General features: G+C 58.1%; 1 protein-coding gene across 4 annotated transcripts in view; it reads left to right on the top strand.

Annotated features, from left to right (window-relative positions):
* PML (PML nuclear body scaffold) overlaps nt 1-11,802 on the top strand; it is a 43,868-nt gene extending 32,066 nt beyond the window's left edge. The window contains exons 8-9 of one of the 4 annotated variants that reach the window (XM_075535913.1): nt 6,777-6,924; nt 7,811-11,802. In XM_075535913.1, the coding sequence (XP_075392028.1) occupies nt 6,777-6,924; nt 7,811-8,586 (924 nt within the window). In that variant the 3' untranslated portion in view covers nt 8,587-11,802. Of the gene's footprint in view, nt 1-162; nt 1,191-6,776; nt 6,925-7,810 lie in introns of those variants that run through there. The other 3 variants (XM_075535916.1, XM_075535915.1, XM_075535914.1) reach the window with 3 other exon arrangements.
* Nucleotides 11,803-12,523: the final 721 nt, after the last annotated feature.

Genomic DNA, 12,523 nt, shown 5'->3' with positions numbered 1-12,523 from the left:
GGACCCTCCAATTCCTGGCATGTGCTAACCAAGGCTGTCTGGGTGGCCCTGAATTCCCTTCCAACCCCCAGTCTGACGTTTGTGTTGGAAAGTGCACTGAGCCCGTGGGCAGCACCGCCCTCCTGGACAGCCTACCCCTGCTGAGCACCCTACTTCCACCAGGCCTCCCCTCTGCCTCAGGACGCGTGCAGCCTGCCAGCCGGGCCTCCCCACCATCCTCCTGAGCAAGTCAATGTCCCCGAGGCGTGGCCTCCCAGCCAGAGCACCGGCCACCTGGATCCCGTCGAGGCCATCCACCGTGGGATCTCATTCCCAAGGCGCAGAGCGGGGCGCTGCCTTCGCCGGGCTTCCCACTTTCCCATCCAAAGAAACTATGTCCCATCATATACGCACGCCGTCTCCCCGGTCCTCGCCTCCATGGGGCCTCCCAGCCATGCCGGCCCACCCCGGGAGGGTCTTGCCCTCCAAAGGCCCATCCGCTTACCCCGCCGCCGAGGCCGCCCACCGAGAGTTTCCCAAGTCTCCCAGTGGATCCACCACTTCTTTTCCCTCCCCTCAACAACTGCCTTGCTCCACACCTCTGCCAGTGGGGCTGAGGGGGCAATAGGGCTACCCCAGAATCTTGGGGTAGGAGGTCCCCCTGGGGATTCTAGCAGAGCCCCCATGGGGAATCCCTAAGCCTGACCCTATCGGAGCAGCCCTCACCAGCTCACACCCCACTCTGGCAAGAGCCTGAGAGCAGGCTCCTGTCCTTCCCTGCTGTGGCCCCCATCGTCATGTTACCAGGGACCCTGACCTGGACCCAGCATCTCTTCCAGGTGCAGCCACGCTCTTTCTGGACCTGCAGGTAGTAGATGCTCAATAAACTGTAGTCAGTGAGTCAACAGTCATGAATGACTACAGGGAGCTCGGGGCGGAGGGGTGCGGGGAGGGACATGGGTCCCCGCAGGCAGAGAGGAAGGCTGAGATTCACAGCTGTTTCTCACGCCCCTAGGTCCCCTCTTTCTCACACCCCTGCGTCTCCCGGCCCAAGAAAGAAGCTTTCTGGCCCTTTGTGCCCTCCTGTGTTCTGAGGTCTCCTCCCTTGTAGTTAGGGTAGCACCCCGCCGCTGCTCCCCTGCCCCCCCTAACCGCACCTGCCCCAGGACCTAGCCAATATGGCCGCTCAATAAATATTTGTTGAAAGATCACCCTTCCGAGCCTCTCTTCCCCAGCCCTCCTGACCCCTGTGGACCGAACCCTTCCCTGAAAGACGATGCTGACCCCTCCTGGAGAGACTTGGTTCTTCTCTGAGAGTCCGCGTCCACTCTTTAAGGTGACCAGATTTTAACATTGGTAAAGCGGGACACCAGTGATAAACTCATATCCTGGTGAAATAGCCACATGGCAGCCGATACCCAGACCCTAACTTGTCATGCATTCTTTCCCAAACATCGGGACTTATTTAAAACGCCGCGGGACGCAGGAAAAAATTGTTAAAAATTGGGACGTCTGGTCACCTTACTCTTGCTCCCCCATCTGTGAGTGCTCTAGACATGGTCTCATGTCTCCACCATCAGTGTAGGGTGCCCCAGCCATGGGGTGGACCCCAGCCAGCCGTCTTCGGAGACACCCCTCATGTAGGGCCAACTCTCTCCGTGCTGTTTTCTGAGTGACTGCCGTGCCCCTCTCGGGCTTCCCGCTGCTCACAGCCTCCTGTGCCTTGCAGGCAACTGAGGGTGCCCTTGGCCCCTTGACCTTGGATACTGCCACCCTCGGCCCCCAGCCCATGTCAGCTCTTTGCAAATCACACTCTCCCACCTTCCTCTAGCGCTTCCTCTGCTCTGCTGCCCCCTGGAGGCCACACTGCGGGCAGACAGGCCCTAATGATGGCCTCTGTCCATCCTCCACACCTCCGCCTGGGCCCTCAGTCTGACGCCCAGATAGGGAGACTGCTGGAGATAGCTTCCGATGGGAGGAGACAGGCCAGGGATGGCTGGGGTCCTGCTACCCAGTTACACATACACCTACCCACCACAGCCTCACCCTGTGCTGTCTTCTTGTAGGGCTTACCCCACCTCTAACCTCTTCCTCGCCTCCTTGAGGCCCTTGCTGCGCCATCTGCACTCCTTCTACTGAACGGCAGCAAAACACCCTGAATCACCCCACTCTCTCTCCCATGCCCCCCATCCCTCTCCAGTGAGTCCCCTTCTGCTCACCTTGTTCATACTTCAGCCACCTTTGCTACCTTCCCCACCCCCAGTGTGCCCCTGGGGCCTCCATCCACTGTGCCCAGTGGTCACACGGATGGGCCTCACCGTCCATCCATCCATCTGTCCACACCAGCATCCAACACTGCGGGCCTCTCTGCCCTTTTGAGAGACTTTGTTCCCCTGGGATCAGAGGGACCCAGTTTTCCTTTGAGATGTGACCCTTCAGTCTGGGCCCTCCTCCTCAGCCTCCTTTAGACTCCCTTCCCAGCCTCTCATGTGGTAGTGCTCTGTGAACTTTGGGTCTGGGCCCCCCTTTTTGGTCTTAGCACTGGGGGTGATCTCAGCCACAACGTTCGTTACTGCCCAGCAGCGGCTGCTGAGGCCCTGCACTGGCTCCTGCCTGCCAGGCCTCAGTGACATCTCCCCATGGTCACCCCACTGACATGCAAACTCGGTCCTCCTTCCTGTCAGGAATAGCACCCCCAGCTGTCCAGTCACACTGCTGAGCCTCCCCCCATGCCCAGCTCCCCCACCCTTCCATCACCCAGCATGCCTCCCACTTCCTCATCCTTACCCGCAGTCAAATTCTCTCTGTGTGCTGGCCTCGGCGGTTCATCCCTTACTTGACACTGTAGCTGTAAGTAGAGATGGAGGCCAGGGAAGCAGAGATGGAGAAAGAGACTGAGTTGCAGCACAGAGGATCCAGTGGGGAAACTGAGGCTGGTAGTATCCGTTAAGCAGAGGAGGTGGCAAGGGCCGCCGATCTTCATCCTTGACCGGCTTCCACAGGACGTGGTAGATGAGGTCTGAAGTTGATCCAGAGGTTCCCAGGATGTTCCGAGTTGCGGAGGGACTAGCAGCTGGGAGGAGGGCAGCCTGGAGGTGTGAGCGCACCTGGGAACTGCACCCGTCTGGGTGCACCTTTTAAAAGACCTAGCCATTGCAGTAGGCCCACACTTTGGGGCACAGATCTAGGGCCCAGTCTTTCTCTCAGTAACCAGCAGCTCCCAAGGGAGAACAGAACAGTCTAGCCACCACCGTCTGTGAAGGCCGAGGAGCGGGCCTACGCTGGAACACTCGGTCGCCGTGGGTTGGAAGGACAGACTCCACGGGAAGGCCAGAGATGGTTTACTTGGTTTTCCTCTATTCTCCATCCTGTGGGCCTGCGGGGACCCCAGAACATCTGCAGCACCCCCACTGCAAGTCCTTACCCTGTGCTTTGGCGTGATGCCCATGTCCTCTCTCCGTCAGGCCAGTTGCCTTTGCCCAACCCGTCAGCAAATTGGAAAGCACCAGTCCCCTAAAAGGCTGATACCTTCTGGGGGGTCAGGCTGGGGCAGGGGCTCCCTGCCGGGCCCCAGCAGTATCTAGCTGGGCGCTCAGGCAGAGCTTTTGGGATCTGGAGGCTGCTAGAGAAAGAAGGGACTTTCTATGAGCAGCCTCCCCTGAGTCGGAAGGGTTGGGGGGCCACAAGGGGAGCCAAGATCAGGGGTCAAGGGACAAGTTCGTGGCCCCAGGTGGAGGTCCCTGGGCGAGAGCTATGCTTACAGATGGCAAAGGAGGGTCAGCCACGTCTCTGCCCCGGGGCTCACGTCTTAGGACCCAATCCGAAAAGAGAGGTGTTCTCACAGACTCACCTCCAGGGACTGGCTCTAGTCCCTCGGCAGCAGCATGAGGACCAAGCGGAGGCCGGAGGGCCTGGTCAACATGGTCACGTGCGGCAGAAGGAGGCCTGTGGGGTGCAGCTGAAGCAGGGAAGCGGAGCGTGGTACTGCCAGGTGCCCACCCCAGAGAGGCGGGGAGCCGTCGGGCAAGAGCAGAAGGCTGCAGGAGAGCTAACAACAGGTTCACGGACTCCCACGTACCATCCTCAGGGCCTTCCAGATCTTGCCAGAGCTGGTGTTTCATGTCTGTGATAAACAGCGTCATGTAATGTTTTGCTAAACTGATCCCCTCTGTGGTGGAAGCCAGGATGAAGGAAAAGGTTGGTTCAGGCCTTGGGGGCTCTGGATGAGCATGGCTGCCAGAGACTAGGTGACCCAAAGCTGTCCGTCCACGTGCCCACCTTGATTTCGGTGGACCAAGGACCAAGAGTGGAAACAGCCAGTCATTAGGACAGACACTCGCCCCCTGGCTGCTGGCACAGCTGTGCCTTCCTGAGTGTAGCCTGGGCATAACTGCCCCCCAAGGAACCCCACTCCTATCAAGTTCGTGCTGACTCATAGCAATGCTGGATAGGGTTTGTGAGGCTGTAAGTCTTTGTGGAGACAGGTAACATCCACTTTTACCAGTGGAGCAGCAGCTGGTGGGGTTGATTCGCCGGTGTTGGGGTCAGCACCCCTTGTGAGGCAAGGGGAGAAGTAGGCGTTTCAGCCTTGGCTCTAAGTCTTGAAGGAACCTCCCAAGATGTGACGTTGCAAATAGAAGGAGGCTGGAGGAAACACTAAGAGGCCTTGTGGCAGATATGTAATCTGTCAACTCACGAAGGGGTGGAGTCTAGCCTGTCAATCAGACCGCAGCTTGATGGCCTCATTTGGAGGCTCCATGGAGATAAACAGGTCACTGGAGGCCAGATACATTCTCTCTGCTTGGTCTTCCTGCTGACAAGACACATGGAGCTACACTGATGGAACCAGAGCCCTGGAGCTGGAGGATCCACGTGGAGACCCATACCAGTGCTGAGGTGCTTCCACCGCCACTAGAGCCTCAATACTTTCTACCCACCGACCTGTGATCTTCCTGAATTCTGCATCATTGCATGTGCTGCATGAGTCTGAAGATGAATTTATGGACTAGTCTCAGGTATCTGGGCTAATGTCAGGCTTATGGACTTGATCTGGACTGGACTGGGGTGTTTTCTGAATATAAAATTGCTCTTGTATATAAAGTTCTTTCTTAAACACATAGGAGCCTCCCTGGATTTGTTTCTCTAGTCTGTCTGGACCAACACAGGCATTTTCACTTCTTCTCGGAGCAAAAAGGATGGAAAAGAGGAGACTCAGAGCACAAGGCCAATGGGTGGTACAGAGGGCCTTGCCAAGGGGGCCACTGGTGAGCCATTGGTAGGAGAGCTGAGGCTCTGGAGAGCGCAGGATAAGGGAGCCCATCCTGCCACCAACCAGAGTCTGAGGACCACTGCTCTGTAACCAGCAGTGTGGCTGCGCCCAGAAAACACCTAGAGCAGTGGTTCTCAACTTTCCTAACGCCGAGACCCTTTCCAACAGTTCCTCAGGTGGTGGTGACCCCCAACCATAAAATTATTTTCGTTGCTACTTCATCACTGTCATTTTGCTACTGTTAGGAGTCGTCATGTAAATACCCGACATGCAGGATGTATTTTCATTGTTACATATTGAACAGAATGAAAGCATAGTGATTCACCACAAAACAATATGCCATTCTATATTGTGCACTATTTATTTCTAACGACAAATAAATGAAATTTTGTCTTGAAGCATGGATACTCGTCTGTGGGCGGACTGAGAGAAGGCCCGTCCCTATCGATGACTGGGGAGGAAGCGGGTGAGCCCAGGCAGGGCTTTGGAATACAAAGACAGTGAGCATCTGACAAGGCTCAGAAAACCCACGCTGGCTTCTTGACTTTTCGACATTTTATTGAAACCAAAGTTTCCCCCAGAAGGGGGGGGGGCGGAGGGGGGGTAGACAGAGGATGCAAATACACCCAAGTGGCGCCGTTTCCATCAACAAGCCAGAGGCTATTCAGACTGTCCCTCCAGTGTCACCACCAGCCCTGAATCAAGGTCCCTCCCTCCTGGACTCTAGCTAGTGCCCATCAGTGGATCCACAGGGCAGCTCTGAGCTGGCTACCACAACCTGGACTTGTAGGCGCGGCAGCGGTGAGGTGATGAGCAGGTAACGCTCAGCACCAGAGGCTCAGTCCTGTACCCCAGCTCCCCAGGAGACCCGGAGACCCTTCTCCCTGGTCCTCCTCTTCAGCCCTTCTGGGTTTCTGCAGGGCCTGGACACTGGGGAGGATGGAGTCTGAGGGAGTGCAGGACTCAGAGACTACTCTCAGATGTGGGTGTTACCACAGGCCCCTCTCGCGGCTCCTCCCTCTGCTGCTCTCCCACTGCCAGGGAACAGTCTGCTCTGGTGTAACATTTAGGGGGGCGAGCAGCCCTGTCTGTCCCCTTGGTGCAAAACCACAGGGCCTCTGTTGGCTCCTGGGACCTTACAGAGAAGCAGCTGATGTTCAAGACAGGTGCCTTCATCTGCATCCCATGTGCCTGGGGGTTCCTCCAGGACCTCAGGATCCACCCAACATGTCTCACCAGGCACACCCTCACCCACGTAAGTGCCCACACAGACACCCTCACACGTGTGAGCACACATGCACACCCTTCATTCACACCAGCTTCCACACATTCAGCCACATCCTCTCACACCCTCGCACTTGCTGATACAGCTGCTGGCGCACGCGCGCACACACACACATTCATGCCCGTGTGCCCACCGTCTCTCTGGTGCTGCATACCCACCTGTGCGTACACGCTCCCTGCCCAGTGACACTCCCTCCCTCATGTGCCCCCGGAGCCCCTGACCTGCTGCTTTCCCCTGTTGCAGCCCTCCGGAGAGTTGACTGACAGCAGCGAGTCCAGTGACCTGCAGCTGGAAGACCCCACCTCCCTCAGCACCCAGGATGAGACCCTCTCCGACTCCCCAGCCGAAGACAGCCCCCTGGTTTTCTTCGACCTCAAATTTGACCATGAAAGTAGGTTCTCCTATGGGTCCTCCAAACCTCCCAACACAGTCTCCATAATACCACTGACAACCCCATGCCATTGAGCCCATGGCAATCCCCCCCCTCCCCCGTGTGAGTATAGAGCTGGGCCCCATCAGCTTGCCAGTGACTGGCTTTCCACCAGGCCTTTCTGCTGAGGTGCCTTCTGGTGCACAGCCGAGTTGCCGGAAGCCTCTGTCCTGCCCAGGGCCACCATTCCCAGGAAAGGAGCTGTGTGAGAGGGCAGGTGCCTCGTGGCAGTCTGTGTGAATGAGGACTTTCTGTCTCGACCCGGGCCTGAGAGTTGGGGGCGGCTCTTCTCTTACACACTTGGACCAGCCCCCCAGGTTGCACTTTGAGCCCAGGCAGGTCCTACTGAGGGCTCCAGAGGGAGGCCACAGAGTCCACCCTGCAGACTGTTTGCTCCTGGCCTTCCACCGCCCCTGCCTGCGCCAACGGCAAACCACGGGTGCAAGCTGTGGACTTCACTATGAAGGGAGTTATCCAGGGGTCGTGTGTGTGTTGGGAGTGGGGTCCATGTCCCAGGACTCCTACTGAGCTGGGGAGTGTTTCACTAAGTGACTCAAGGGACTGGAGGCCAGGGGTTTCCTGGATCAGAAGGTAGAGGCTTAACTGGAGAGGCCTGGATCCCAAAGAGCTTGTTGATGGGGAGGGGCATGGAAGGAGCTGGACCCCTAAGCCAGTGAGCCAGTGGTCTCCAGAGGAAAGCCCAGCCTCCCCCTCTGAGCCCTGACCCCGCCAGAGCCAGGGTCAGAGGCTGTATCGCCCAGAGGGGAGTTTGCTGCCGTACAGGGTTGTCTGCCACCTGCCATCGTCCCCTGGGCTGGTGCCTGACCTGCCCCTTTCTTCTGCCCAGCCCAGAAGATTAGCCAACTGGCAGCGGTGCACCAGGAGAGCAAGTTCCGTGTGCTGATCGAGCCAGAGGCCGTCTTCAGTGTCTACTCCAAGGCCGTATCCCTGGAGGTGGGTCTTGCCCACTTCCTCCGCTTCCTGGGCTGCATGCGCCGCCCCATCCTGGCCTGCTATCAGCTGTGGACACCGGCCCTCCCCAACTTCTTCCGAGCCCTGGAGGACATGAACAGCCTGTGTGAGTTCCGGGAGACCATCTCGGGCTTCCTGGGCATCCGGCCGCTGCTCCAGGAGCGGATGCCCGAGGCCAGCAGCTTCAAACTGAGGAAGCTGGCCAGGACCTACCTGGTAAGAAATATGAACGAGCGCAGCGCCCTGGCCACCGTGCTTGTCATGCGAGACCTGTGCCGCCTCTTGGAGGTCCACCCGGGCCTCCCGCTGGTCCGGCACATCCACTCGGTTGGCAGCCTGCAGTACTTCGCCTCCCTGCAACCCCTGGTGCGCGTCGCCGTCCTGCCCAGAGCCAGCGCCCGCCTGCTGGCCCTGCACGGTGTCGGCTTCCAGGATCTGCTGGCTGCCCACCGCCAGGACCCGCAGAAAGGCTTGCAGAAGTACAGCCACTACCTGAGCCTGCAGACCACGTCCACGCTGCTGCCGGTCCCGCCTGCCTTCCAACTGCAGCCGCTGCATGCCTACTTCGCTGGCCTGTTGGCACAAGAAGAGGGGCTCTCTGCCCTGCCCCCCAAGCATAGCTTGCCAGCAAGGGTTTCTCCACATTACTGAGAGGATCCGGTGACTGGCTTGAGATCTCTGGGGAGGTGGGGTCCCTGAGCCAGGCTCCCCTCTTGCAGCAGCCCAGGCCCTCACACTTGGTTGTCGCTTGGCTTAGGACCAGTCCCCCTTCTTGGGGACCTGCTCGGCAGAACCTGACCACATTGGTCCTTAGTTGGGAGCAGGACCACGGATATATGAGCGGAGAAACCATGGCACCGGATCTCTTAGTGACCTCTGTCCTGTTCCAGCTTCTCTACCTGCCCCTCTCGGGGGTGCATTTCCTCGCTGACCCCCTGCCACCTGCTCAGAGAGAGCCCGCTGATTCTCCCATGGACACCAGCACCCCCTTCTAGGAAACCAAAGTGCCTTTCATGCCAAGCAGTCCCGGCTTGACTGCCCAGGGGCCTGGCCTCTGTCAGCCTCCCTCTGGGAGCTTGGTCAGCCCACTGGGGCCTCAGCTCTGCAGAGACAGATGCTGCTCCTCCCTGTGCCACTCGGCCCCCTCCCCAACCCCCAGCTACGTGGCCACAGTCCACTGACCCTCCCAGCCATGCAACCAGCAGACCCCTCTCAGCACCACCCACTCTCCTGCTTTGCCCTTTGGCTCAGGTCTCCCCCCAACCCAGAGCAATCAGCAGGGCTGTTAGAGGTACAGAGTCCTGGCTCAGTCCGACTCGGCCCACTGGGTCAGAACCTTAGTGGACGGGACACTCTGGGATTGGACCAGGTTCTCCAGGTGATTCTGGGGCCTACTGAGGTGTGTCAGCCAGGGCCTCAAAAGTGGCCTTTCCACGGGGGAAGCGGCTCTGATGGAGTGGCTGAGAGTGGAGGCTCCGGCCCGCTCAGCTCTGCGTGGTCTAGGAAAGGGCCGCGGCCCCATCCGCAGGAAGCGCTCAGGCCACCCAGTTCTGCCATCCTGGGATCCGAGGAGTGGCCAGCAGGCCTCTGAGGTGGCGGACCAGAAGTAGTTCTCACTTGTCTGGCACCGTCCCCCCTCCCATCCCTAGGCCACCAGGCCAAGCAGCATGGCCAGGTCATAGGTCGGCAGCTGGGGGCCCACGCCTCCTCTTCCTGGTCCTCTTCCAGGCTTCCTGTTCCTAGAATGCTCCCATGTCTATGTAAAGCCTGAGTAATAGCACCCCAGGCCCCACCCATGGGTGCTCTGAAGATCCAATCAGGGGTCATATAGGAGCCAGCTCCTGAAAAGGGGAACGCCCCGCCCACGCACCACTGAGCTGACTCCACAGCCCTGGAAGCCCACACAGGGACCTTGTTCGGCTGTCACCCAAAGGGTGATCGGTTTGAGGGCATCCAGAGTCACCTCACATGAAAACCAGACCACACTCACTGCCCACGAGGCCATCGGATCCTGGGTGACCCTGTAGGGCAGGGTAGAACTGCCCCCTGTGGGTGTCTGAGACGGTAGCTTTCTTACAGGAGCAGCTGCTGGTTTCAAACTGCTGGCCTTTGTGCCTGCAGGGCTCCTCTGGAGAAAGGCGAAAATTCAGCCTTTGAAGCCCCCGTGGCACACAGCTGCACTCAGCCACAGGGGCGTCGAGAGAACTGGGAACTAGATGTTGACTCCCAGCTCTGAGGAAAGCCCGTTAATGGGAGGAGGGGGCCATAGGGTGGTTGTGGCAGGCCCCTTAGTGACCGCATGGGCCACAGCCATTGCCCACACCCTCCTCACCTCAGCCTGGCCCCAGCCGGCACAAGGAGTGCCGCCAGCATCCCAGCTCCAACTGCCCGCCCGGCACTTGCTAATTCCAGGCACAGCTGATGGCAGTTGTTATAGCCAAGGCTGGGCTTGCCCTGTCCACTGCCACAGCCTTTAATAAAGGCACGACTTCAAGGCTGCTGCTCCAGTCCAGACTGTAGGGGGAGCCAGAAAGAAACCACTTGTTAGGGGGGTGAAGCCCCCCCCCAGCACCCCTGCCCCCAGTTCAGCAGTTCCTTGTGGGGGTCTTTCAAGACTCAGTACAGCTAAGAGCACCCGGTGCTAAGGGCCTCAAGGATGTGGACCCCCTGGCAGACAGGAAGAGTGTGTGTGGGGGTGTGCTGCTTCCAGAAGTGGGACCCACCAATGTCAAGAATCTCAAGAAAGGAAGGAGCTGCAGGAACCACCCCACTGCCCCGCTGGGTGAGCCTCAGGAGGGAACCCCTTTAAAAGAGGGGAATGTCAGCAATGTGTAATGAACACGCTGCTATCTTGGTGATCACTGTCCCCAGTGGCCTGTCTGTCACAGCTGGTACTGACATGCGGACCCAGAGGAGTCCCCGTAGACCCCCGCCTGGTGAGCAGCCAGGTGGTATGATTGGGTCAGTGGCCCTATCCTTCACCTAGCTACCTGGCCGGGTGGGTTTTAAGACTTGATCCTGGTGGAGGCTTGCAGAACCGGGTTTCCACGCAACCATCCATCCATGTGCTATTTTGTCCCAACAACGCACCATGTCACACACACACACCACACAGACACTTCCTCCCTGCGCTTCATGTTTCAAGCTCCCCTCTCTCAACCTTCTGGACTTTGCCCTTAGGCACCCACGACCCTTTTGATCACACAGCGATGGGCATGCTGAGGTGCGCCTGCCTCCCGCTGGTCCTGTTCGCCCCTTTCTGCTCTCTTGTCTGTTGTGTGGCTGAAAATGTAGCCATTGGAGCAGGTCAGTTCCAGGCTTATCGGGTATGAAAAGCCATTGTCTCGAGCCCCACCCCCATCTCTATCTGGCCAGTCTGCCCGGTCTTCTTTGGCAAGTGAGTTGGCAGAGCATTTGTCTTCATTCTTCCAAGACCGTGGGATATGATCCCCTTTGGGTGCAGCTGGGCGTGGAGGCTCAGTACTGACCACTTCAGAGCTTTAGTCTCTCAGCTCAGCCTTTTGGCTGAGATGTCACCTGTGCCCCATTTGGAACTATATCTCAGGTGTATAGGTATCATGACCCACAAGCTTACTGGGATAGAAGTCAGGATCCTGAGTTTCGATCCCCATTTAGTGCCCCGCCCTACTCTGGCGTGTGGGCCTGTCTGAACCTCAGACGTCCCTTCTGTAAACCGGGTGGGTGGCTTTGTTGCAGGACATTCGTGCGAACCCAGTGAGGAAACGTGTGAAGATACCTTTTGAATACAGAAAGGAGGAACCGAATGTAAGGGATTATTTCATGGACCATCAAGAGGACCATGTTGTTTCTTACACATTCTAGAAAAATAAACCTATCAGAAAACCATGTGAAGGCTTGTCTTCAGAGAGATTAATGAACAAGAGCTCGGGGGCAGGAGGGGCGCCTCATACAGCATGTAACCCAGGGGTGGTCCTGGTGCTTGAGGGATCCCCAAAGAACGGGGGCGGGGGGTGTCTGTGGTCCTGTCACACCCAGATGGGAGACTTTAGCTACTTCAACCTGGAGAACAGTCTTCCTGAGGCAGCTGGTTGCCCAGCCCTGCCCTGTTCCAGACCTAAGAGGTAACTCACACCACCAGGACAGTCACCCTGAAAAAATCTGACAACCCCAACCCTCCCCTTGCTCTTACATCCACCTGCACAGCACAGCTGCTACCTGGCTGTTTGCTGGCCGAACTCTCGGAGTTCTCGCCCCAACCCTAACTTCACTGACCACCTCCCAGCATGCCCAGGCCATCTCTTGACCCATCTCCTCCTCTGACCTTGAGCTTGTCTCCACCCACACCCTAGGTGGGAAAAGAAGGACCTTCCTCTTCTGCCTCCACCTCTCACAGCCAGTTCCACAGTCGGTGAACACAAGCCAGGTCAGAGCAGGACCCTTCCCACCTCTGACAGCAGAGGGCACCACAGCCCCGCCAGACCTGGTGGTTCCCGTCTGCTCTGCAAAGTGGGTGGGGAAGGATGGCTTAGACTCAGGTAGCTCAGTCCATGCCAACTCTCCATGGGGAGAGGGATACAAGGTGCGTGGAGAACCATCAGGAATATGT

Source organism: Tenrec ecaudatus, chromosome 17, assembly GCF_050624435.1.
Source record: "Tenrec ecaudatus isolate mTenEca1 chromosome 17, mTenEca1.hap1, whole genome shotgun sequence".
Taxonomy (NCBI): Eukaryota; Metazoa; Chordata; class Mammalia; order Afrosoricida; family Tenrecidae; genus Tenrec; species Tenrec ecaudatus.
The sequence above is the reverse complement of the archived record's forward strand: the minus strand, read 5'-3'. Positions and strand labels throughout refer to the sequence as shown.